This window comes from Helicoverpa armigera, chromosome 4 (assembly GCF_030705265.1).
Source record: "Helicoverpa armigera isolate CAAS_96S chromosome 4, ASM3070526v1, whole genome shotgun sequence".
In the NCBI taxonomy this organism is placed as follows: Eukaryota; Metazoa; Arthropoda; class Insecta; order Lepidoptera; family Noctuidae; genus Helicoverpa; species Helicoverpa armigera.
The window spans coordinates 12,258,924-12,285,802 of record NC_087123.1 but is presented as its reverse complement, the minus strand read 5'-3'; the positions used below and the strand labels follow the sequence as shown (position 1 = coordinate 12,285,802).

At 34.4% G+C, this 26,879-nt stretch overlaps 3 protein-coding genes across 4 annotated transcripts in view; 2 read left to right on the top strand and 1 right to left on the bottom strand.

Moving 5' to 3' along the window:
* LOC135116748 (protein vein) overlaps positions 1-21,721 on the top strand; it is a 55,623-nt gene extending 33,902 nt beyond the window's left edge. The window contains exons 2-6 of one of the 2 annotated variants that reach the window (XM_064034280.1): positions 15,907-16,075; positions 16,903-17,051; positions 17,738-17,837; positions 18,005-18,063; positions 20,411-21,721. In XM_064034280.1, the coding sequence (XP_063890350.1) occupies positions 15,907-16,075; positions 16,903-17,051; positions 17,738-17,837; positions 18,005-18,063; positions 20,411-20,433 (500 nt within the window). In that variant the 3' untranslated portion in view covers positions 20,434-21,721. Of the gene's footprint in view, positions 1-15,906; positions 16,076-16,902; positions 17,052-17,737; positions 17,838-18,004; positions 20,003-20,410 lie in introns of those variants that run through there. The other variant, XM_064034279.1, reaches the window with a different exon arrangement.
* A 178-nt stretch (positions 21,722-21,899) lies between these two features.
* Positions 21,900-24,816, bottom strand: LOC135116749 (mitotic spindle assembly checkpoint protein MAD2A). Its single transcript, XM_064034281.1, has 3 exons — positions 24,566-24,816; positions 24,316-24,462; positions 21,900-23,954 (listed from the first exon to the last, which is right to left on the bottom strand). Exons 1-3 carry the CDS (start codon positions 24,633-24,635, stop codon positions 23,548-23,550), a joined length of 624 nt encoding a protein of 207 aa, XP_063890351.1. The 5' UTR covers positions 24,636-24,816; the 3' UTR covers positions 21,900-23,547.
* A 418-nt stretch (positions 24,817-25,234) lies between these two features.
* LOC135116853 (SET domain-containing protein 4) lies at positions 25,235-26,795 on the top strand. Its single transcript, XM_064034448.1, has one exon. The coding sequence runs from the start codon at positions 25,414-25,416 to the stop codon at positions 26,785-26,787; it is 1,374 nt and encodes a 457-aa protein (XP_063890518.1). The 5' UTR covers positions 25,235-25,413; the 3' UTR covers positions 26,788-26,795.
* Positions 26,796-26,879: the final 84 nt, after the last annotated feature.

Below are 26,879 nucleotides of genomic sequence, written 5' to 3'. Positions count from 1 at the left end.
TTTAATTTCTTCTGCTAGCCGTACAAAGTTCTTTCTTTTCCCCATAGTGCACATTCAAATTGAGACATTACGTGCTTCCAACAAACGTTCGGCTAGCGGGTGTCCCCTTACACGGAGTTTTCACAAGTACCCTCCATTACGTATCACTGAAATCATAACATTTGTACTTGAGTGTGATTGCGTGTACGCCACTTAGACGCGTCATTTAGCTGGTAAGTTCTTTGAACTAGCACTTGGGAAGTATGGATTTAGAGATATGGAGGAATGGGGTGTCATAGTTGTTACGAAAAAAGATGATGATCAAAAATAACACAGCATGCGTGGCCCTACTTTAGACGATTAAAAAATCTACGGTTTTCCTATTATTAAGAGCAAGAATGAATTTAATGACAGCAATAATCTTAAAAATGTTCATTTATTCCAAGATAACATCAATATACAATAATAAAGTGTGAAAACAACAAACAAACATAAATATCTTCTTTTGATTGCTCGAATGGGTTGTTAGTGAGCTTACATCATCAATTTACAAATGTAAGAAGGAATATTTCATCTGAATATGAAATCATTTAGGTTTCTTAATTATGTATTTACGAATATTTGGCAACTTAATAACTCAGTGATACGTCATCGAGTTTCCAGAAAATCCGAAATCTCTGAATAAATTGAAAAATCCGGGTCACATTGTACCTACAGCGGGGAAATAATTTTATCCACGTTCGAACTGTCGCACTCGACGATTGCATGGACTGACATAAGCGCTTTACCACCTGTCAACACATTTTTTGGATATTAATGTTTTTGTAAGAAGATGATAAGTTATTGATGTCGTTTTCCGGAACAAAATAATACATTACCCTGAAACAAATTGCGAGAATATCTATACGACTAAAGATCTAGAATCTATTATGTTGAATAATAAAATAGCTGAAAATAAGATCATTATCTACATCGAAATATGAATTGATACAAAACTGAGAGAAAATATTTTCAGAATATTATTTGTTCCTATAGTATTTTTTCTATTACACATTAATTTAGAAGCACGGAATGACACTATAAATTATAACGCTGGCATTCTCACTTTGAGTCGAAACGGTATTTTGCAACCAAAATACTTGACGCGACGAAAAAAGTCACTTGGTCTAAATATAATACGTCTGGACGAGAGAGCCGGCGTTTAACGGAATATGAACTGCAGCTGAATAGTTTATGAATGAAAAATCGTTCTTATGTAAGAGTTTTCTCAGAGTGTACCATGTGGAAGTTATGACGATGAGTGATATTTTAAGAAAGTTTTATTTCAACTATTTGTAGAATTTAGTATTTTAATATAATTGCATAGGTAATGATGCATTAGATACGTACATGTATGCACTAAAAGCTACTATTTATTTTCAAAGAGCTATTTGGAACAGAAGTAAGTGTTGTTGTAGATTAGTTCAAAATACCTGTTGAGGACAATGTAGGTAAAGCACGTGATAAAAGTCACAATGGCTGATGAAAACCTTAATCTGATTTACAATAACCACGATTTAATATTTACCTGATGATCCTTTCCGTAGTAAAGATTAAAATTCTGACTCAGTGTTCCACGGAACAGGATGGTCACCGGTCATTACTCACAGACAAATACAGACTGGTTAGTTTCTGTCTATTTTAAGGTTTAATTTGATTTATTGTCATCTACTTTACCTTAGTCATTTTCAATCTCGAATAATATTTGACTTTCGTTTCTAGTACCTACTTCTAGATATAGCTGCTACATCGTTGAGTCACCTACGTTTTCATGTCTTCTACAAATTCTTTATTACTCATTCATGAAATGCTCTATTCATTTCATCTGTTCTATTGAATGTTAGTTCATTGTCAATGATATTGAAAGCTGGCGGTTCCAATTCTATAGTTTTTTTTTTGAAACCTGTAATTTATCACTACCTTGCGACCTTTTTACCGATTTATCCTACTACCTACGAAAACTGTTTGTATCATCAAACTTGTCTTCTCTTAGGTGCCTACTTGAACTATCTTTCTCAATCTGATATTGCTAATCGATTTGTATCAAAACAAGAGGAAATTAGAATGATTAGGTACTATTCCTAGTCTGTCCTCATGGCAACTTAGCTTTGCATTTTGTTTTATTTTCAAACTCGTGTACAACTATTTTTTACTACTACAATTTTTGCGTAAGCTCGCTGTGCGTGAGTCACAAGTAAACACGACACATTTTCTTGTTGCTCGTGCATATTTCATATCGAAAATGCTTTAAGTCATAAATGTTTTAGTAAATCTTAATAATGACCACCTGTTTTACTGATGGAGAGATAAAACATCTAACAGAAGCTAAGTCATAACCAAACAGCAATTCTTCAGTTGCACTGATCGTTTAAAAGACCTCGGTCAAAGGAATAAATATTACATCAGTTTCTTGTCTTTGTTTACGAAAATATGTTCCAATAATCTTGTTAAAACTATATTTTCGATTCACCTCATCTCCATTACTATCTAAGCAACAATGATTAACATTCGTAGTAATTACTTCTGATATCTTGTCCATTCCTTCAGGCATGAAGGAGTTTGATGTATTATCACCTGTTAGTCCAAACATGTTATGGTAAATGACAAGTATAACGGTATTATATTCACCATAGGCAAAGGCAGGTGCAATTGTATCTTATTCATTAGCAGTACCGATAAATTTCTTGATAGTGCCCTCATAATTTAATCGTGTTTTATTTTATTGTTAGTTTTTATAGTACAGATGTCTGCGAGTATTGTGCAATGTTCTTTGTTGTTATTGCTTTGTACTTTTTAGTGTACCCTTGTTACATGTTCTGTGGTATTTTGTTTATTAGTGTTGTCTCTATTTGCATATTGATTAGCAACTTTTAAGTTGATTATATTGGAAACGATCTAATGACACAGTAACTAAAGATGTCTATTGAAATAAATCATGAAAATTTGGCTGACAACAAAATACCATAGGTGAAATTCAGCCCTTGAATTTATTTGAATTTTAGTGTTTACATATCCAATCGTCATTGATATCGGATTAAAAAAAAACCGAATTTTTGTCTTACAAATAATCGAGTAACAGCAACCACTATCTATTACTTCGGTCACAATATTTATCAATTTCGCAAACAGTAATTCACTTTCAGAAAACTTTATACGAATTTCTATCGTGATTTATGTGAGCAATATACTGCACTTCCATATTTTTATACACATCTAGCATTAGAAGGCTTGGTAATGGTCCATTTGTATCAGTTTCGATGCCAACACTTTTATGCTCGCACTAACTTATATTGAATCGGTTTTGACGGTCGCTAAATGATCAAGAGGGATTTAAAAGTAAGATAGTTCTTCTTAAAGAAAATCCTTTTTATGACAGTGTTCTATATTTTTATGTAATAAACACGCATCGAAAATATGAGTCAAAGGCAAAGTACCTCACATTTTTACACAAAATGATTTTGTTATTTTCAAATCATTTACCTAGGTGTCCGTCTTTTACATAATCTCTACCTACTGACCTTGCACTAAGAACTATAGAGCTGTCACCAGCCCATTAATTCGGCCCATTTATTTAATACTTACCTACTTGCGTATAAAAATCCATTACTATTTAGTGGCGACACCGCTACCCCAAAACGATTTACAAAATCGTAAATTAGAGTTTCGAGTCAATTCGAAAACATAACAGACCGTATATTATATAGGCAAGAGAGGCAGAGTGAGTAATATATTTACGAGGGCTATAAAGACTGGGCAACACCGCCTGTATGAATCAATTCTCATAATAATAGAAATAAGAAATAGAAAATATTGTTACCTACGAAAATCATTGGCAGCGTCTATAGAAAATTGTTATGAAAATACACGAGCTTTGCTTTGAATCGTAAGAAAATCGGGTGATTTGATTTTAGTGGAAACGTTTATTTTAATAAATGGACAAGTGTATATTAGTGCGTAGTTTAGGTTTTGAAATTGACCTACTACTGTTTCCTACTGTATGAACATAATTTTTTTGATGCGCCTAATTCGCCTCATCTTAAAACAGAACGTGCCAAACCTAAGAATCGTAAATTTCCGAATTGCAATGTTTTATTTACAACACGCTGGTTCTGGCGCCGACTTTTTGACAGTCGGCCTCTTTGCCGATTTCAAACTGTCAGAATCTAATTACCAAACTTACGATTTCATTTTGCTTCCACAGTGACCTTATTCTTAAGAAAATAAAGCTCATTTTTATTTAATTTCGATGATAGATTTTGTGAAGAATATTATGGTTTTTGCTGCCCATTCTTTATAGTAGCTTCGGTCCTTTTTTTACCAAAATGGGGTGTTGGGGTCAGTGAAAAGACGGCGCCACGGCTCTTTAAGATTGATGACCTGTTTCGGTTCGACTCCTGGGTTGAATATATTGAAAACTAATTATAATTTCGATTGTTACGTCTCAACTTTATTGCTGAGAACGCGACGTTGCTCGGTGGAGTTGTTAAAGGATATTTTTGTTGCGGTTAGTATTTGACTGCTTATTCTTTAAACATGTCTAAAATTAAACGAAATCAGATACATTCAATTATGTATTATCTCAGTTAAATGAAACTGCTGACGACACTAGTAGGTACCGAGTATAAAGAACATGATTGTCAGGTTAGTTTTCCGAACTTGCAGCAAGAAACAAAGCTATATATTAACAAACAAATGTCGCAACTTTTGAAACTGGCAAAAACAGAAAACAAACAACAGTGTTCGCCATTTAAGAACAACCGCGCGTACGCAACTACGACGCAACCCGTTCCCTCTGCGGCGCCTTAGCGGCTCAACAAAGACTCCTCGGTATTTATGTAAATGGCTGAATTCCGAAAATGCCAGCAACCATCGGCCAAAAACAATGTGACTTGGCAAAAAACCGTGGGAGGGGAAAGTTTGCTTTTTCGGGTTGTGACGATTTCGCACTTGGACTGTGTTGTCACCTTATGTACTTGATTAAGTGAACGCACTTCTTCGCCTTTGAGTGCAATTATGTACTAAAGCACACTAACAGAAAGCAGAAGCTTAAGTACCAATAAGTAAAACGTGGGGGTGGCATTTAGCATATCACAACCTATAACATCTAAAACAACGTATAGTTAAGAATCCCGAAAGATTTCTTTTTTGGGAATATTATTAGACATTCTTTAATCTCAATTTCAAAGGACATTTTTGTATTAAGCTCATAATTTGACCAATTTATCATATTGTAAAAAATTTTAAACAGCACCTTATAATAAAACGCTAGCCCTTATGCACTAAAAAGTCACTGTCATGTTTTAGTTTGGCGAGTTTGTGCTCAGGCGCCTCCGGCAAGGACTAACGGAATGCTTTTTGCCCAACTAACAGTATCTCAATTTTATCCATTGCTTTTTAGCCGTTTTATTTTGTCTGAAGTCCGATCCCTGGCTTTGATTTAGGGATTTCGCGATAAAGATAAACGATTTTATTGTGTTCGCTTTTTATTATTTTTTCGACGCATTTAGTGTCAATAATTGGATGTGAAGTCGGTGTCTCTATAAAGATAAAGATTTGATTTATATTTTGTCAACTATTTGTTTAAGAGTGTGTTACCTTATTTATTTTTTCGGCGTTTATGTCCTACTCGATTACGAGAAGTAAGACAATAATGGAAAGTAAATAATTGGACATTATTGACGATTAAGAAAAGAAGTAGAATATCCCAAAATTAATTGACTAAAATCCAATTAATTAAAACTGGAAAAGAAATACAAAGCAGACATAACGAACCTAGACTCACTGGAGCGTAAAAACTGCCTGCATTTTTTGTGCCATCAGGAACTTAGGATCAACAATGGTATAGTGTCAAGGTTTCCACCCACTGGTATCGTCATCTCGTCACCATCCAGTATTGAGGTCACGCCACACTATTTTGAATGAGATATTTAAATAAAACGTGTCATGTTTTCACCACTTTCCGCTGTTTCACAATAGCGAGCTTTATTATGTTTATCGAAGGTTTTCATAAGAATCGTTGAATTCACTTTCATTGCTTTCTGGTTGAATGTTTATAGTTAAAGCGTTACTTTATCGGTTTTTATTATTTGAATTTTGATGAGACCTACGGACTTGCCAATTTTTTGCCATAACGTCAAGGCTTTGAATTGTCTGTCTGCGATTGACGAAAATAGACAATTTTATTTGATTTCGTCTGCTTCCCGAATGACATCCGACAGTATTCACTGCCAAGTCTTTTTCTGGTTTGAGAAAAACCAATTGCTGCACTGAAATACTAAAATACCTACATTTAGTGACTAATGAGACACCTTCGATTGACTGACGATGAGATGAGGTGACGAAAACCATTTCTTTGATGACTAAATAAAAATAAGGAATACATAGAGTTGTAATAAGAAGAAAATCCCATACCAGAATCAAGAATTCACGGACGCAACAGGAGCTTATTTAACACAAAAACAAAAATCAAGTAAAAGTGAAAACCATTTAGCTTTAAATACATTTCTTACCAAAACTTCAGAACCGTCCATTTACCGTTCGTCAAGAAAAAAGTAAAATGCCATTATCCTTTAGTTTAGCAATTATTTGCTAATTCACCATACTGATGGAAAGTTCAAAAAATCGGCCTCACAGGCTGTTTCGTCGTGCCGGCATCTCCCACGGCCGAATCGATAGCAATCGCCTTAATTACCGGCCGATTAAGGCCGATTATGGCTTCCCCAGTAAAAAGTTCACGAAACTGTTTAATTAGACCTCTCCAATGTCCTCAAATGCATTCGAATAAAAACCTTTGTTAGGATTAAGGATTGCGACTGCTTTTCTTGAAAGTTAAAGAGGACGGTTTGCATGTTGTAGTATGTATGTTTTTATTACCTTGATGCATTGTTGATTGCCTTTTTAGTTTAAATTAGCATAGCAGCTCAATAGTCATTAGCATTCAGTCGATGTCCATACCTCCCTTAGATAACTTGATGATAATTATATGACAATAACATTTACTGTACTTGTTAATCCTATGTACTTTCAAGAAGAAAGAAACGCAATTATCTTCCGCAATAATCACTTCACTAAGACTTGCATATGACTGACAAGGTATACCTGTACAGTGTTTTGTAAGCCATCCACGTTACTATCGATCATTAAGTGGCGCCGAAGTACCTATCTAGGGTTGATACTCTTTAGAGTTTACTTCTAATATGGTTACTATAGTAACATCAAATTAAATGACCAAGACGTCAAAGAGGAACATTTCGATGTAAATAAATATGTATCTTTTTCTGATTAAATTAAAGGCATTAAATTGTTTAATAAATTAGTCTAACTTTCCAATATGACACGCAAGCTTGAAGCTAGCTCCACATAGCCTCGTCATTTGCATCACTATGCCAACACACCTCTAATTACAGTAATAGCTGCCATGTTCACCTTTTAACCTACTTGTTGCCGTCTCTGGATTCCAATGCATTGTCACCAGCTCTCATTTGTATTCTGTCCGTCCTTTCATCACAAACCGCTGTGGTCTCAAGTGTTTCTATCTGCTCTCCTTTTTCTTTATTCAGTTATTCTATATCACCATCCCCTTCTTTATAATATGCCCAATCCATGTGGAAAACAAATACATTCGTTTCAGTATTGTGATCAAATTCTGTTTAAACATCACCATGTCTGAAATAATTGTGGGATGTTTGTATTGGGAATGTTTCGGTTTTTTGATTAACACCGACTACTTATTATGTTTGCCGGTATGCATATTTGGGTTTCTTTACAAGCATATTGTTTATTTGTTCAATTGGTTGCTCTGAATTCCTTGAATGCGATGACATCTGTATTAATAAGTACGTCATTAAATACATGTGCATATTTAGTGGGGAATCGATCGGCTAAATAGGTAGTATCATGGAGTTATTTCCATATTTAATCCACCATTTCATTCTTAATTTACTAAACAATTGACATTATTCGATCTATAATCTGACAATAACAAATCAGTGAGTAATCAAATCTCGAATCTCGAATCGGTGGTCGCACAAATAACCACATTACTCGAGTGAGAATCGCTTTACACAGTTCATGTATCGGTGTATATCTGCGGCGCATCTAATTCGCGTAAATTAGGACACGTTGTAAAACTAAAACATGTTATTTATAACCCAGGCGAAGCTTCCAAAATTTCAATAGGTGTTTACTGGCAGTATTTGTTTAATTCAATCGATTGATTCAAAAGGATTTTAGGTTCTCATCATGATGCACTTGGATCCTTATTCTTTTGTTGTACATACACATTTACGTCATACTGAATGTACTTCGAAGAAGAAGAATCAAATCACCTTAAATACCTTCTACCTTAAATAGTTACAGTAATTCCTATGGTCTAAACACGAAGGCTTAGGTAAAGTTCAGCCTGAATTAATTAATATACCTATTACTGTATCAGACGAATCAGCAATTCATGTCGTCTCAAATGATTGCAGACTACTACTTCGAAATCAATCGGTCATTAGCCGGGGAAAGGCAGGTGTCTCATGCTATCACCATGATTGGCCCCATCCTGTCCTCTGCATAGCAACCTACCGTGACCTCTAAGCAGAGTCATCGAACCTTAAAATATTTCCTAAAACGGTTAACGTCCCGATGGGTAGCCAATTACTAGGGTGCGAATGGACTCTGCATTAGGGATACCATAATTTGGGATGAATATGGAATCTTAGGATTCGGGAGTCAGATAGCATTTTTGCTTTGCAGGTTTCTTCAGCGCAAAAGCTCGTTGAGCTGAAGATATGTTTAGAATAGGAGATAATTTAGAAAGACAGGGACTATTGTCTTTTACGAATGAATTTGGTTCGCCTAATTATTATAGGTAATTGTGACACAGAGACGATAATTACGTTTTAAATCCTGTATTTCTACATTCTATTTTAGAAAGATTTCAAGTGAGGTCTTATAATGAAACAAAGTATCGAGTAGATCACTAGATTTTCTTTATTCGAATTATTTAAAAGTCCTGCTTAATCCTAAACGTATGGGGACCCTACATACTGCAGCCGAATAACACGCAATCTCAATCTATTCACAATAAAATTGCAGGAATCCTCAAAAAATATTCGAAAATTCGCTACCACGCGTGCCCTATAAATATTTAAATTGTAAACCGCCTAAAGCTGGTATTGTTCTTGAATTTAAACCATTCTGATAGCCTGATGATTTCGTACGAAATTTTATACGGTTATAATGATGATAATTTGTTTAATGTCGTCTTTCGTTTTACTTTCAAGTAAATGTTTTGAGTAAGAATTAATTTTAATAAGAAAAAACGATATATCTCGGTATTAGTCTGGAATTTTTTGATTAAGGTGTTCGTGAGACAATTTTGTGGTTTGTGTTAAAAAATTTTGGTACCTTAATCATAGCTTGAGTTGGACTAGACTTATTAAAATAGGTAGGGATGCTATGTCAATATCATGTAGGTACCTTTATGCTTAGATTTTGGTTAATTTTGACTCCCTGAGCTAGCTCTATAAATTCTTACATATTTTTTTTTCTTTTTTATTTCCGTACTTATATGACAAAACTGAGCACTTTATTTATATTTATCTCTAAATATCTAAACATAAGAGAGATGCAACAAAAATAAGGAAAAACGCAAGTAAAATGAAATGTACAAAAAACAACAATAAATGGATACTTTTACTGTCCTCGGCCGGGATGGGATACGGACTCGCTTATCGTAACTCCGGACCATGTGGGGATGAACAAAAGATTGTATTTATTTGCCGACTGTAGGCTGCGCGAGCGATTCTAGTGCGACGTTTGGGTTTAACCGTTAATACTGAAATCTGTAAGTTAAGTAAAGGTAGAATTTTATTGCACTGAAACTCGCCTGTTTGAAGACTGTATTTAAATTGACATCCGTATTCTTTTTATTTACCACCGTGTGGAATTGTTTCAAATTCAAATTTATTTATTTTGCGAATATGGGTAGGTACATACATGTAGATCTTATTTTGTATGAGGTAAGTACATACTATTTACTAAGGTAACATTTGATTACACAAAGACTGCATTTATCTGCATGTAACTGTACCTAGATGGAATATTTTATGAATACCTCTGTTATACTTATGATAGATATAAAAATCTGCAAACAGGAAGGTACCTTTAGGTAGGGCAACTAGATAATCAACTTTAGCCTGACAGCCTGACTAAACAAAGCGTTGAGTGCCCAATATTTTCTACAGACTACAAATTATATCGGCATCTAAAATGCCTTAAAGGGCGCACTCTAAAGTAACGCGCGTCGCGTCGTCTGCGCAAGCAGTCGTCATTTAAAAACAATTCTGCGGGGTTGCCTCTCCGGTGTAACTGTATATGGAGTTGCTACGCCAAACTGGGCGCTAACGAAAAAACCAGGCGCTCAAGTCAAAAGGAAACCCGATTGTGGTAAAAAACGAAGTCATCGCCGCCGCCGTAGCGTAGTAGAATGCCTCCCCTCTCCGCGCGTCGCGCATGCGTACTACGTGCTTTTTTCGCCCGCGCCGGCGCAGCGTAAACAAACCGATCGCAACTGCGTTTGTCGTGCGGTTTGTGGTTTTTATTAAAATGTTTAGGATTAGTAATAAGACGATTTTCTTTTTGAATAACTTATGTACCCTCTCAATTATGTGTTTTGAATGCATGGTGTATTCTATGAATAACATGGTGTGCACCTCGCTTTTTCCATACAGTTAAATTGTTGACCTATTCCAGTCATTGGTGAAGTAAGAGCTCAAGAACAACCTCATATATTTAAGGCTGATTCGACTGTGTCGTAAAATTACGTGCTCATCTCTGCCCTTTCACTAATATATGCCGACGACCATCGCAGCCACTGGCCACTCGCAAAATTAATAGGGTTGCGAATTTGCCAACTTTTAAACACTTTTTTTATAACTTGTTGACATTTTTTTATCGTGGGTGTGAAAGCGTATTGACCTTTTAATACTTTTTATTTTGAAAAAACAAAACTAAATCCTTATAATTACGGAGATAAATACGTGGCTAATTTGGGTTCCTGAGTTGGTACCCATTGTATTGTCTGATTTTCTTTTTCTCCATACAACAACGAAACAATTTGGTAGAGCGAAAGAAGATATTTTTCTTTAAGAATTCAGAAGGAGCCAAGAAGATTTGGCACAACTATGACCAAATGCAGAAAACATTACCTTTTAATTGAACTAAAAATAAAAAGCTAAGCGCCTTTTGGTTTTATTTATAGGTAGTAGATGCTAAGTTGTGTTAAGTCCAGGAAAACCCAGGTAGAATTACAAGAGCAGGCGACAAAAAATCTGGCTCATTCACTACGAGAAAAATTACAGCGTGCATCTTCGCGTTTCAAGGAAAACCTGTGACTCAGAACAACGTATTTTATTGTTGAGATCGTTACGTTAAAATTTATGCATACGACTTACGCAGCTCGTGTCATTTGGGACCTGCCTATAGTGCGTGAACTATTTTAAAATGTAAAAAATTGGAACGCCACTTGGTCAGCAATCGGTCACTGTAATTACGTGCTCGGAAGAGAATTCGTTGATTTGTTGCGAAATCTTCGAATGTAGCTCTTGGAAGCATAATTTCTTTAATATAAATAAAGATGTTATAATGAAATCAATGAATGTTGCCCAGCCTATCCGCAATAGATAATGTCGCATTAACGAATATTTATCTGTTATTTTCATAAAGACAAAAATAGGATGCTAGATGTTTTGAAAGTCAGTAGGCACGTAGGCATATAAATCTACCAAGACACTTTAAATTGAGATGGATTTAAAATATTAATGAAAGCCATATATCATGTGAAAACTGTAATAAAAATAGTAGTCTTAATAACCACCTGAATTTTAATGCCCATCCTTCATTTAAAGCTAAATATAAGTATAATGAAAACCAAGCCGCTCCATGATTGAATGATGTTTTTTATTATGGAATTATTACTGAGGCACTTAAATTTTTACGACGAGTCTCCTGATCGACCACCGGCGCATTTAATACGAACGTAACTCGAATCTATCGAAAGGTAACCTTCAATCAAATAAATAGGTGCAAGGCAAATCCTTCAATTGCAATATGGAAATTACATTATGTAGGTACCTACTTTTGATAATATATGGGCATTGGCTTTATTTAGCAAGCAACGCATAGTTTTCGTTTAATTATTATTGTTGATTAATTAAATGATTTGGTATTGAGGTTTTGGTGAAGACTTAAGTAATTATACCCCTATTTTATCACTCAATTTGGCAATCAACTGTAGACATAGAACATAGGTAGTCTTTGCTAAGGTCCTCACCTATTAGATGTTTTAATAAAACGATTCAACCTTTAAAGTAAGTACAACAAACTGTGAATTAGCAATAAAGTGAGCCCTCACACCCGATCATCCCGATGAAGATATAAACACATGTTTTTATGGGGATTGTAACGCAATTTCTCGAAGGAACACACACGATGCCACCACGGTAGTTCGAGATTGCTTTGGATCAGTAAAATATAAATTGCTGTCGATATTATTTTATGTGGAAGAAAAAATTAACTGCAAGTAGCATTATAAAGTTGGTACGTTTGTGTTTTGAGACATGTTTGTGTTTTGGGTTTTAGAGAAATAATATTTTATTTAACCAAGTTATGTACATGTTTAATAAGTGTAGTTAGGTGTGTTTAGACTGTAATAAAAGTTAAGTTCCCAGTGGTTGATCGCGGTAAAGTAGACACAATGTTTAAAATTAATAATCTTATTACTTATGGTAACAATTATGGTGATAACACTCGAGGTTAGTACCTACCCAATGTTTAATATTTGATCAATTTGATCTGTGGTAATCTAGCTGTACCTACCTATCAATGATATTTACCCAAACACCTACATAGAGTTGTTCTTGTAATTCAGTTTTTATTATATAAGTCGTAAAAATGCACATTTATAGTAAATAACCGCTTACTATCAACAAAGAAATACCTAAACACTCAAACTAAGCTGCATCTATTGTGGCTGCAGTTAAAAATAAAAAGCCGTTTATTTTGAAACTGTCGGCCCGTCTGCGCTGTCTTTAATTACCACTGGATATTTATATCGGGCAAGCACACTAACGCTCCTTATTTTCATTGCTGGGTAAACAATTTGTTTTATAGTTTCTTTTGATTCGGATAACATATCAATCTGTAATTAATTTTCGGTTTTATACTTTGTGGTACCTGATTTTAATGTTTGGTTGATGCTGGCAGTGTGAACCGCTAGCGCCATCTGTTTTTCAGCGATAGAAAATGCTAAAGCCTGATTTGAGTGGCATCGATTCCGATTCCTTTAAATCAGCAACTTCATTTCATACCTCTTTATTTTCAATCGTGTGCTTTTGGGAAATTTTGAGCGTAGGTATAATGAGGCTTAATTTATCGATATTACAGACAGATTCTTGTAAATTGTGAAAATCTGCAAGAAAAGCTTATTGAGAATTCTTTATTTCCAAGACTCTTTGTAAGTAATGCTGATTTAATGTAGTGGAACAATCCCACGACCACTGAAAAGTCCGCAATTCGACGAAGTCATGAAAAGCTCAGTGGTCTTGAGGCTTAATCAGCCATCCATCTTCTTATATTGCCAAATGCCTTTCAACTTAGCAATACCAATTAACAGTACCAAAGTCGTAACAGGTAATGAATCTCCGACCTTCGGCTCTTCGCATTATTGGACAATTGTTTGTCATGCGGTCGTCTCCAACAACACTGTTCTGAGTCACTTGGCCGACAGCCAGTTCACCTCACCTGTGATGTTCCAATTCAGTTTCCGTTCAGGATGTGGTCCCTAGCTACTAGACTATTTATATTAGGTGACGATGTATTTGATTAGCCACGGTCTACGCTCGTAGACTCATTTTTTTGTAAGTGTTTTGTTGAGAATGATGTAATCAGCTCCTATGGGTCATGGGATTTTTCTTAACTCGTCATAAAAGTCCTTCTACTCAATAACGAAATCTATTTGTCAAATCTTCACAATTACTTTTCTCACAAATCACGCTACTAATAACTACTTGAACAAATAAGAAAGAGGGGTATTGCTTACGTAATGCCTCTCCAAAAGACGTGCTATTTACTTTGGCAGAGTAAAAATGCCTTCGTCTGACGTAATTGCCACTTTCGTTGATAGAAATGGCGTGAAATCTCCATTCATAAGCCGAAAACTACTGGTTAAAGACCTGTGACGTTGGGTCGCAGGGCGTGGGAGGTAGGATTGTCATGAATGTCAATGATCCTCCATTCATATGACTTTATGGCATTCCATTCACTCGTGACGGACATTAGTGAAATACTACGTAGGTAAAGCCAATTCATGGTTGGCGAAATCCGGACTGAATATACCGGCCGTTATATAGTCGCCGAATATATAGGCCGTTAACCACACACACCTCTTTTTTTAAGTGGATTTATCAGAATTTTCCTTGGGTCCGCAACTAGGTCTATGGCACTTGAAGCTCGATATTCTATGAATCAAGATTGCCATCAATCGTCTTGTACAAAACGTGGTTTTTACAAAACTGATGTAAGGATATTTGAAAATGTGTAACAAGTGAATAAGAAACATTAGGTATATTTACAGTAAAATAGAACGATTGCATCACATTTCGGCAACAACAATTTGTTAAGAATTATCAGAAAAACAAAATCTTTTTAGGTTACTATGAACTCAATTCGCAAACATAGGATTCTGATGGTAACCAAAGAGCTCTATAAAACTACTGTCATAGTATGAATGAAATAGTAAGTGGGTGTGAGATTGAATGGATGACGTGACCATGATGAGCTCATAGGGTAGGAATTACTATGGGGTATTAAGAGCCCCATCCATTTGGTACGTAGGTGGCACTATGGCGACAGATATGCCCTGATTACGTGGCTACTTAGCTCTGAAGTATCTAGAACAATATTTCTTTGGGCTGTCTTGAATTTTTCTCTGGTCCTATTTATCAAAATTGAGACGATTTTTCTTTAACACAAAGTCATTGAAGACCTATCTATATCTTTTTTATTACAAGCCGCTGCCTAGACTGAATTTAATTGAAGTTTTGTGTGAACACACGCATGCAGCTGTTACCAAACTCTACGTAACGCGGCGCAGTGCCAAATGTGAACGTTTGGTCAAATGTTACAATATGATGTCTTATAAAGATCTCATCGGGCGCCTGGAAGTCGATCTCACATAAAAATATATGTCCAACATAAAATGTGCCCGAGCTTTCGCAATCCTATCTATGCCCACCAGACATTAAGGATGACACATCCTAAAGAAATAGTTAATGATTTACTACTAAAGCTTTAGTTTTTTCGCTTTACTCACTGAAACGCAGCCAATTTTTTTCCATCGTCCGTGGATGGGATGCTGTCCAAACGAGTGAGTCCCGTTTAGATAATACGAGTTTATTTCGGTTCTTACATATGTTACTCGTCACACAAAATAATAAGGCCATTGGCCTAATGACAGCAGCTTATTTTTAGTTTGGGACTTTTGAAGGCGACTTGCTTAAGTATCGAGATAGAGATTTTCCAATTTCCTTTTGATGTTGTTGCGATTTGCAGACGCGAATCGTCACTTCGCGATTGAATGTAGGGTACCGGACTACTGGGAACTGGATTAATGACGCGACGGACGTATAAAAATTGGATTCGCCATTTCAATTTCAATTCAGTTAGTCACACGCTTTCAGGAATAACACTAAAAACGAACCTCAAATATATTCACCTAGTTATACGTTCTCAGAGTCCTAGATATTGAATTTCTTCAGTTTGATGGCACTACTTGTCAGAACATTAACGAGTTAACATATTTGAAAAGCTTCCCTACTGATAGTCTATCCTTGTCCCCAGGTAGCCCAGCTCGCGTGGAACCAATGCAGTCGGTGCGGACAACACGCGGCAACCGGGTGCGACTGGAGTGCAAGGCAAGCGCACGGCCACCCCCTCGCATCTCATGGTATAAGGACGGGAAACCCGTCGCCGATATCGCGTTAAGAAGATTCCGGGTGCAGAATTTCAGGTGAGATATCAGCCAGCTCTATCAGCTCTCTTGAAAATTTATTATCAAAGAACTATTCGAGACATCTTTATTCGTGGTATTCAAAGTCTTGTGGGTATATTGGAGTGCGACATTGAGATTAATACGCTAAGATTCTCCTTATTACATTCCTAATGATCGCCATTAATAATAAATAAACACATATTAAATCACCAAGTATCTATCTTCCAAACAGCTACCGTAATGACCCAGTTGACTTCAAGCAATGTTGATCTTGATCCAAAATGAGAGCATGTTTGTGTACTAGAGAGGTACCACTCCAGTTAAATAGTAACAATGTTGTCTGCAAACAAATGAGGCATGCAATCATATGGTCCTAACATTAAGTGCAACGATTACTGCACTAATCGCAACTGCAGACAGCTGTCATTGACCGACCTGAAAGTGCGTCTCCAAATACTATTGCTGCTGAGTCAAGCAAAACTAAACCTTAACTTTAAGTTATAGAAGTTTTTGTAATACATTCAACGCTCAAAATGGAAGTATAGAGTAATTATTATGATTGAGCGTCGCGAACAATTTCATGGATCGTTAGACATTCTGATGATGATTTAGATATTTTGCACAAGAGGACTGTTTGCGGAATTAATGTGTCGCCTCAGATTATTTTTATGGTTTTATATTAGGGACATGGAAAAAATTTTTACTGTAGTGTTACTTGTCATTAACTGGCCCATACTGTTGCCGATAGTTTTACTACAAGTCAGACTCGCTATCTTAAGACGGCGTATTCTTTGTGTGATCTTTAACTAAAGTCATTAATCATCACCCTCTGTGTCAAATTTCAGGAGGCGCTCGGTATTAGTGATAAGGCACGCGCGCAGTGAAGACTCCGCAGCGTACGAATGCAGGGCGCAGGGCGCGGTGGGGCCACCGGCCATCGCCAGCGCTAACGTCAGCGTTCTACCTCCAGTCACAGCCGCGCCTGATGACTCGAGTAAGTATCTGCCTTTATATCTACTCTCATATTGTTTGCCTCTCTCTCATATTGAAAAGAGTTTGGGCAAAAGGCATTGACAATCCCATTTGGATTTAATTTTGCTGGATGGTTGGATAAGGTTCCCCAAAGGTCCTATCCCGGGACCAACTATATCGATTACTCTTTTATAACATATTCAGCACTCATAAGGTAAATATGAGCCAATTGGTATCCATCTAAGCTGTACAAATAATGACAATTCGCATTGAACTTGGAAGTGATCTGAATAGGCATATTGCCCAGATTCAACAGTGCCGATACGTAAACAAAGGAACACGACAAACCATGTCACATTGTTTACCGATGCTCGTACCGTTGTACTGGGAACACTTGGGAAACTTACTGCTTCTTCCGCGAATGTCGCTCAAACAATGTCTGTATACAGGCCAATAGGGTGATCGGTTACATTGTATAATGAGTTTGTTGTATCATTCGTTTTTGTATCGGTGTTCTGTTATGGGCCAAGCGGATGATTATTGTTGGATCCATCAATAGTTTGTATAAGTGTTTGTAACACATCGTATTTTTTAAAGTTTAAGGTCACGCATGACCATTTACTTTCTTACACTTTACACAGGCAACTGTTGCGTTACGTAAATGTATGTAAATTACGTTTTTCTAATATTATTTCATGTTATTTTCAGCGACGTTGGGCTCGCCATGTCCGATGCCCGATCCGTCGTCATACTGCCTCAATGGAGGCACATGTTTGTTCTTCGAAATCGTTCAAGAACAAGCTTGCAAGTGAGTATGATACCTTCTGACCTCTTCTATTTTTAAGTTGTCCCGGAAAGTTGATCAGCTATAAGTAATTTTATTAATCGGTTACTGAAAGCAGAATACTAGGTTCTCATGAGTTAAATTCAGCTTTAAAGGCTCTAAGTTTGTAAGATTTATTTTGCTCTTTTCAGATGTCCGGAAGGCTTCAACGGGCAGCGTTGCGAGAATAAGGATATATCGAACAGAAGTAGTATGTCCCATTCCTACACATGTAAACTGGGCCTCTCGATCACATACTACTGTTAGCCAGCGAAGCGCAGGCGCATAACCCACCTCGTTCCAATTTTAAATTTAAAATTTTTAGCTCGCGACTTTCCGACGCACTCGGCTGGACTGTGAAAACTTTTACGTTTTACGAGACAGATATTTGCATCTATTTGTAGATTTACATTAGTTTTTTTGAAAATTATCAATGTTTAATACATTTTTATACGTTTTATAATTTATGCTAACGGTATCACGTGGTAGGTACTTTAATTTGGAATGCAATATTTATTAAGATTTTATAATGCAAACTTTTTAGTTTTCATGGCCCAAGCCCAGTGTTTCCATTGCGTGCGCTTGTAGGAAAAAATACGAGAATTTAATACGAGCTGTCACAATTGTTGCGACAGTTTATGATGCTGAATGCTTAGTTTTTTTAGAAGCCAAACGTGCTTATGGCATTTGTAAATAATAATAAAACACGTTTTTCATGAACCTCGAGTCTGAAAATTGATTCGACGATTTAACTTATTAATTTTTACTCGTTATTATCTATCGCTTTTACGTAGGTATTTTTCATTTGAGATCGGTTACTTTTGAACTTCATTGAGCTTTAAATTACTATTAAATTATTTTACTAATAGCCCAGTGAGATTATAAACTTTTAAGTATTTCCATTTTACAGTTCCAACAATTATATCGACTATAATTATAATTGAACTGATTTCTCTAAACATGTCACGGGTTTTATCGATTTTTTTGGTGATAACCGAACAAAGTCTATTGTAAGACTTATCTTTATGTATTATTGCAAATAGTGCTATTTCTTTATCTTTTACTATGAGCGATAACATTTGAAATCTATATTTTCTTCTATTATTGAAGATGTAAATATTTTAAACATTATTTGTAATATTTGCAATTTATTATTTTTATTATTAACTGTAAGGTTTGATAACTAGTAGTATGTAATATTATGATAAAGAGACTTGCAACTTATGTACATATCTATTAGGGTAAGGGTTTTTTTTACAAAAGTATCATTTCTGAAAACAGTATTGCTTACCTACTTGCTATGTATTTGACTTTCCATTACATAATCTTTATTTAGAAATAATGCCATTCCTAAATAACACGAAACATAATTTAACTACTTAAAAAATAATACTTCAAACATTTTTGCAGTTAACCCATACAAATACATGAAAATGCATCTTTAAAGATACTACTGTTCTTTGTAAAGCATAGCAAGTACAGTAAAAAAGAAATTAAAAGGCAATTCCCATATTTTTACCGGTCCGTTACATCACCTAGTCAGATACCAGTTTTAACTATAGCTAGGTAGTAATAAATAAATTAATTTTTATTTAATTTTATGAGTGTGTCTAATTGGACGTATGGTTGTGGATATAGCGATAACATTTTTTTTATTTCTCTGATTTTTCTAACTCGCTATATGGGACCGAAACTTGCACAATAGTTTTATATAATTCTTGTTGTTTCGTTTTTTCTTTTTCAGTTTGTATAAAGTTCTCTACAAATTTAAGTTCACTATTTATATTATGTAATTAAAGTAGAAAAGTGACTATTTATTTTTAATAAAATTTTGAGGATTTTAGGGCATTTATACGTCTAAAATGAAATGGCGTCGTTCGGGAAAATTCGGAACTCCTCAGTAAATATTTACGGCACCAGATAATAAAAGTCAAGTACTTAAAAGCTTTTCAATTGAATAAATACCATTTGGCTGAGCACTTGTATCGTGGATGTCAGTATTTTGTTTGAATGACGTCATTACATTTTGAACTTGAGTTTTGTATTCTCACAACAAATATTAAGACGCGAACACCATGTTAAGTCAATGTAATGGATATACCAAAACGACAATAAAAGAATGAGTGTTGGAATTAACAGAAAGGCGACAATGTTCTGTTTTTATTTTTATTTGCATTTTCCTTTAATCCTATAAAACCGCGACGGAATGAACATGGAAATTAGAAAAATCTGAAATGGTATGTATATTCGAAATTTATTTTATGTCGAGCACTCGTTTAACACTCCGCACTCATTTTCGATGAATGAAAAAATGTAACCCTTTCTAATTTCAGTATTTCTTTATTTTTGTTACATTTTTTCATTTCACTATCCTCAATACCTACTAATGCTTTTTATGTTCGTGGGTACCTACTAATAAACAGGGTAAAGCATGCAGAATGCATGTCTCTTCTAAAACTTACTATTTGTTGTGAGATAACAATAACTTGTAGGTATAATATTGCATGCTAAAACTTTAATGTAGGAATAAATATCTACAACATTTTTTCTGTACACAGGTAAAGGCGAACCACTGTGGTGATGAACGCAACAAATCGAAACGTTACGACTGAAGCGAAATGGTATTTTGGCATTTTTATATAAAAATATTAATGATAAAAGCATTCCTGCATTATACATCATCGGATGTAGGTATTATGCGATTTTATAATATTATTTTGCCTACGACTATTAAGATGGATAGTAACTAGACAGATTTCCCACTGCCTATAATATCGAGTTCAATTACGTGACTACATACAAAAATATACCGGAACGATGCAAGTCGATGTCTACAAATTGTATTCGTAATTTAAAAAAAAAAGTAATTTTGGTTTATGTTAGCTATCACATAACGTACCTAATTTTTTTATGTATTTGTCTATGCCGATGCTGATTTTTCCGATCAGGGACTCGTAACTTGATAAAAAATTTACCTACTGAATCGGCTTGCAGAGAAAAACCCATAGATACACCCAGTTAATACATAACTGCTTTAGATAAGCTTAATTTTGTACGATATTTAGCTTTAAGTATAATGTGGTGCTTAAGAAAATGTGAGTTTACAAAATTAATTCCATTCTATGTTCCTAATATTCGAACTATACTTACAGTAAGGTAGATAGTTAAGAGAATATCTTCGTTTCAATTTCTAAGCACCTGTTGCTTCCACATAAAAATACGCACACCATTAGGGATTATTTTCTTAAGTTTTACTAAACACTTCTCAATTATGTATAAGGTAGGTACAGTACATACAGTTAGCGCCATCTATGGAATATTGAAGGTAATCAACGCAACAGGTGATAGGAAACACAAAACAGAAGACTGACAGAATAGTTAGATACTGTGTGAAATTTTATAAATACCAGTCCAGATGATAGTTTTTTTTTTTCTAGTTTGTCCCTATGCTCAAACCACTGTGTCACTTACTGACTTCATTTTTCGTATATACCTGCCTACTGATTTTTGGACTAAGAATCTCAACGTAATTTTTTTAGTTATTATATTTTTTTTAGTATTTTACCTACTCAATTTTTTAATCATACTTTTCACTCAAGGCAGCTAATAAGAATTAGAATCTCATTTTTTATTTGAAAAGTTTAGTTTATCTACTCAACACAAAAAAACTTTTTTAACTTTATTTCCGCCGTTTGAGTTGTGAAACGATATCGAATAAGCCAATATTAATTAAAAATGTTAAGTTATATTAACAGTCATGTACAGTATTATTTGCTGAATAGGTGTTATTTATTGTAGCTTGTAACTGCTATTTTAAGTGCTTTGTTAAATAATAAAAGAAATGTGAATATTGTGTGATTTTGTTTTATTGTCTAATTATAAAAATACTTCATTAATAATTCTTTCTTTTTATAGACTGGGTTTATCAACAAAAAGGCTACGTACTTGGTTTGAAAATTGGGCAGTAGATACCATTTTCAGTTTAGCTATTTTGAAAATGTTAGGTTCGTATTATGGTGAGTATTTAAATCAAAACAAAAAGCAAAATTCAATCTATACTTATATTAGAAAAAAACAGCTACTTAGTACAAGATACTAAAGACAATAGGGCAATATAATACAGAAGCTTTACTGACTTATCACTATTTAAAACTACTTTCGACTAAAGGGCTTATTACACTTGACTAAATTCAGTAGCTTTAATGAAACCTACCTTCCTAAATGCGATAACATTTGTTTGAATTCAGTGACTGAATCATTTAGTCGACTGAATTTAGTCAAGTGTAATAAGCCCTATAATTAGACTACTGCATTGAGACATAGCACTAGATTTTATGACAAATGCAATTAAAATAAGAACTTCTGATTCTGGTTAAAATATGTTTTAAAACAACATGCACAATTTACAGGATAAAATCAACCAACTATTTATCAAAATTAATATTTCATTGAGAAGAAATAAAACTTAAGGCCTTATTACACTTGACTAAATTCAGTGGCCTAATTAGGTTTCTAGATGATTCAGTGAAACCTACCTTCCTAAATGCAATTACATTTGTGTGAATTTAGTGACTGAATCATTTAGAGGCGACTGAATTTAGTCAAGTGTAATAAGCCCTTTACAGAGATCTATTTTAAGGAAGCTTAAGTTACTATTTTAAACTACATTTTCGGTTTAAAGCACCTACGTGCTTTAGTGCACAATATGTGGCATAACAGACACACATTTGGAAAGTTATTGTAATATTCAGGACTGGAGTTTTTTTTTGCTTCCCTAAATATTTACTTATTTTATCTTCATAGAAGACATAAAAATATTCATGCCAAATGTAATAGTGGCCTGGAACAGCATGTAGAAACCATTTCCAGTCAGTAAGGGGCAGAATGGTACGTGATGGACAATGAAAACCACTCAGTATCTGTACTCGGAAATTAGTAGTAAGTGGACATTACAATGAGAGAGAACTGTATGATTACAACATGTACTCTGCATGATTATTTAACAGTTTATGTAAGTATACATAATTAGAAGACTATTTTGTGTTTGTTTTTACTACATGCACATTGTACCAACAAACAGTATGAGTGAGCTGCTCTTAAGCCTGAATACACATCATCACAATAGGGTAGTATCCAGGGCCGAAATAATGAAATAATATTTTGTCCGCTTTAAAAAAATATCGGATACGTATTTTTTCTTTTTTTAATTAAACATAAAATGGCAAAGATACAACTCTTTAAAAATTAGGAGATGGGGCCTTTTACGTCACAGAGTCCTGAAAATTGTAGCACATTGTGACGTCACACTCAACTTTAATATGCTATATCTAAGTTCTGATCCAATTTAAAAAAGAAAAAATACGTATCGCTTAATTTTGGACAATCTACAAGACGGACTAATTATTATTTTTTAGGAAACTAGTCTATTATATTTAAAACATTTTTATTGCTAAAAATCAACAAAAGTAAATGCCTTTTTATTATTATGCTTTAATGTTGTGTTATTCAGGTGGAATGTTAAAAATCATACAAACTAGAAAACAAAGTATTATTCAAAAACTTTGGTAAATTAAATCCAAAAATTAAATTTAATACTGTGAGCACTGCAGGCAATTTTATTCAGGCAAAAAAATGCTATAAAAACTTTTACACAAAATCCTAAAACAAAGTAAGCTTACCTACTACTAATATTACACTAATCTGCTAGCTTATAACTGACTACAGTTTCCATTTTGTGGAGGCTAGTGGAAAACGTTTTTAATTGAACATTTTGTGCGTTGGCTATGGATATAGGCTCTGCTTCAGCCCATTTCTCAGGCACGTCACAATCAGTTTTAGCATGAACCAAAACGTCAAATGAACACCGACAATCTAGGAACGGTAAATATGATATTGTTGCAGCTACTTGCAACATAACATCTCTAATTTCTTGTTGAATCTTTTTCAAGTCTTTGTTACCTATGGTTTCGTTTTTTTCTTTTGATAATGCTGCGTCACCATCTTCGTACTGCACGTTGAAATCCCAGCATTCTAAGATTTCCTTGTTGGCGACGTTAAGGATTACAAGGGAGAGCTTGCTTACTTTCTTGTTAATTATCCATTCTGAAAATAAATAAATATTAAATTAGTTATAGACAAGTAGTAAGTAAAAATAAATAGACCTGCCGTAGGACGTAACACCCTTAAGACAACCCACTGACCTAAATAACGCTCTAATTAGCTATACCAAACTTTTGTTTTCTATGTTTGCAAATAGACAAATAAAAAAAACTTAGATTAGAGTTTACAAAGTCCTACATAATGTTCACAAACACAAACTATAATAAACAATTTGCACTCAATAACAACTGGAGCACTTATTTCGTAAGTAACTAAGTTATGCCTCTATTTAACTTAGCAAACAAGTTCAGACTTGCTTGACAGTGTGATGCAAAGTAATCTTTTGAAAAATAAGAATGCTTACCTTCACTTTGAGTCAAGAGATTGGTTAAAAAGCTCTTAATTTGAGCGTCTTCCGAAAGTAAAAGTGTAATTCCATATTGTTGTTCGGTTTTGAACGTCTCCGGAGGATATAAACCTCTTTGGAACAAAACTGAATTTATGGCGAATTCTGTGAAAAGGTTGAACACACTGTTAATGTGACGAACAGGCTGTAAATAGTTCAACAAAAATTAAGAAGTAAAAATGAAAATTGCATTTGTTTTCGAACTTACTCAGATATTCACAAATTATTTGAGCAGATCCTCGGAGTGTGATACAATTTTTTGTTTGTTGTTGAGACATCGTGTTTTTACTAAATAATTAACGGTGATTAGTAAGCTTTAATTGCACTACGCACTACGGGTAAGTCGAGTATGCAGGATTCACTTTAATATGCACAAAAATATTTTATAATGATTCGATTACGAACAAAATACCACAATACAAAAACCGTTGGACGGTTTAATTTCGAATCACCGACCGACACTGACAATTTTAAAAAATAGTGGCGTTCTTGAACGAAAGATTTGGTGTGCTGAATGTTTTAAAGGCAAGTTTTTTATTATTATTTAATAATATTTTAATTGCTTAATTACATATGGGTCACAGAATCTTTTCTAAAACTCCTATATTTGTTAGGTAATTTGATTATCTATTTATTTTTTTATAATATTTCTAAACGTCTCCAAGACTGTTATTGATCCTACGTTTCGTTATTTAATTAATATTGAGCAGTAACGATTTGCTATGAGGTTTCTTTTGAAATATAAATTATATGCAAAAATAAAAAAATATCCTATCTATAGTAAAAGCAGTTTAAATTTTGCAAAGTAATGTATATAGTTCGGTTTTTTATTTCATACAAAGACTGTAGAGAAAGTCGATGTAGTAACAGAACGTTCTTTTAATTCAATAAATAACAAAACGTCACGTGGATGTCGAGGCCTCGAGGGACAACAAACAAATTCAGTATTTGTTTCGATTAATTTATACATGGAAAATGAATTGAGTAACATTGGGTTGGTTACTAGTAAATAGTGTGGCAGCCGTGTAAAATGTGTGCTATACCTTGAAGTCAGCAATGGGCCGTACACGGCGCAGAAGAAACAAAAAGAAGGCGCGCGATTTTTGCGCTTGTGATGATCAAGAAGAGATTATTTTACTGAACTCTTGGCTTTCTAAACATGGCATGCGTTACAATGACAAGCTACACCTGGCTGTATTTCAAGAAACAGGCCGTGGTGTCCTCACAAAAAATAAAATACGAAGTGGAGAGGAACTTATGAATTTACCTTTGAACTTGACTATCAACGTGACTACAATTTTGTTGGACAATCTATTTTGTAACATATTTTTCGAGAATTCCAAAAGATGTTTAGTAGAATATAAGCAATCTATTTCTTTCCAGTCTCTTATGGCATTTTACCTCGCGTTTTTACGATTCCAAAGTGACAATACAAAGTGGCATATTTACCTCGAAAGTTTGCCAAAAGATTACTCTGTTCCATACTTTCTGCCAAATGACGTGAAGCTAAATATTGATAGTGACATTCTGTCTGTGATCTCCAAGCAAAAAGATATCATTGATTCCTCCTATAGTATTTTTGAAAATGTTTTATTGAGTAATGTGAGTGTACATAATACAATAAGAGAATTTAAGAAGAACTTTTCGTTGGCTGATTATGAATGGGCCTACTTCACAGTAAACACAAGGTGTGTGTTTATGGATCTGACTAAAGTAATTGATTTGAAAAATATTGAGAACTCTATTATAACTCTTATAAACGATAACACCAAAATATCACTATGTCCATACCTAGACATGATCAACCACAGTCCAAATGCAAGAAATGAGACCAAGTTATTGGTGAGCAAGAATATAGAGAATGTTAACATAAATAGTTTAAGCGAAGACTTATTTTCAGATGTACAATTTTCAATATACACCAAAAATGATTTTGATCCTTATACACAAGTATTCATATGTTACGGGGACAGCCATAATTTGAAACTGATAACAGAGTATGGGTTTTTCTTACCAGCAAATGATTTGGATTTTGTGTCTTTTACCTTTGAAGATGTGACTTTGTTCTTAAAAACAAAGAATATCAAGTTATCCCAAGATCAGCTATCCTTTATAAACAATCACGGGTTGAGTAAAGATCTATACATTGATAGCAAAGGACTTAGTTATAATTTTTATGGTTTACTACTAGTTGTGAAGTACTACTACGATCAGAGTACAGATGTGAGTAGATTGATATACTCTGCGGCCATTTGCTCCAATGATAACAACCTCAATGATATTGTTGCGCCAATGGTCAGAGATAAACTGCTGAGTATAAAAGAGTCTTTAAATAAACTAAGCAATGTCAATAAGTGTGTTATTTTAAATAACTGTGTAGAACTCATGTGTCAGTATGTTAGAATATTGGAAAAGTTTATTAAATGTTAGATACATAATCCTTGCTTTTATTTGTTATGTCTCCTGTAAATATTTTTCAATGTGTAGTGAAAAGCTCAAGTTGCAATGAATTTTGCAATTTT

Excerpts from the sequence above, each read along its gene's own strand:
- LOC135116749 (XM_064034281.1), bottom strand. The coding sequence starts at position 24,635 with ATGTCTCAACAACAAACAAAAAATTGTATCACACTCCGAGGATCTGCT. Across the intron at positions 24,463-24,565 it reads AATAATTTGTGAATATCTGA|AATTCGCCATAAATTCAGTT; the intron begins GTAAGTTCGAAA and ends ACCTTTTCACAG. Across the intron at positions 23,955-24,315 it reads TCTCTTGACTCAAAGTGAAG|AATGGATAATTAACAAGAAA; the intron begins GTAAGCATTCTT and ends ATTTATTTTCAG.
- LOC135116853 (XM_064034448.1), top strand. The coding sequence starts at position 25,414 with ATGGGCCGTACACGGCGCAGAAGAAACAAAAAGAAGGCGCGCGATTTT.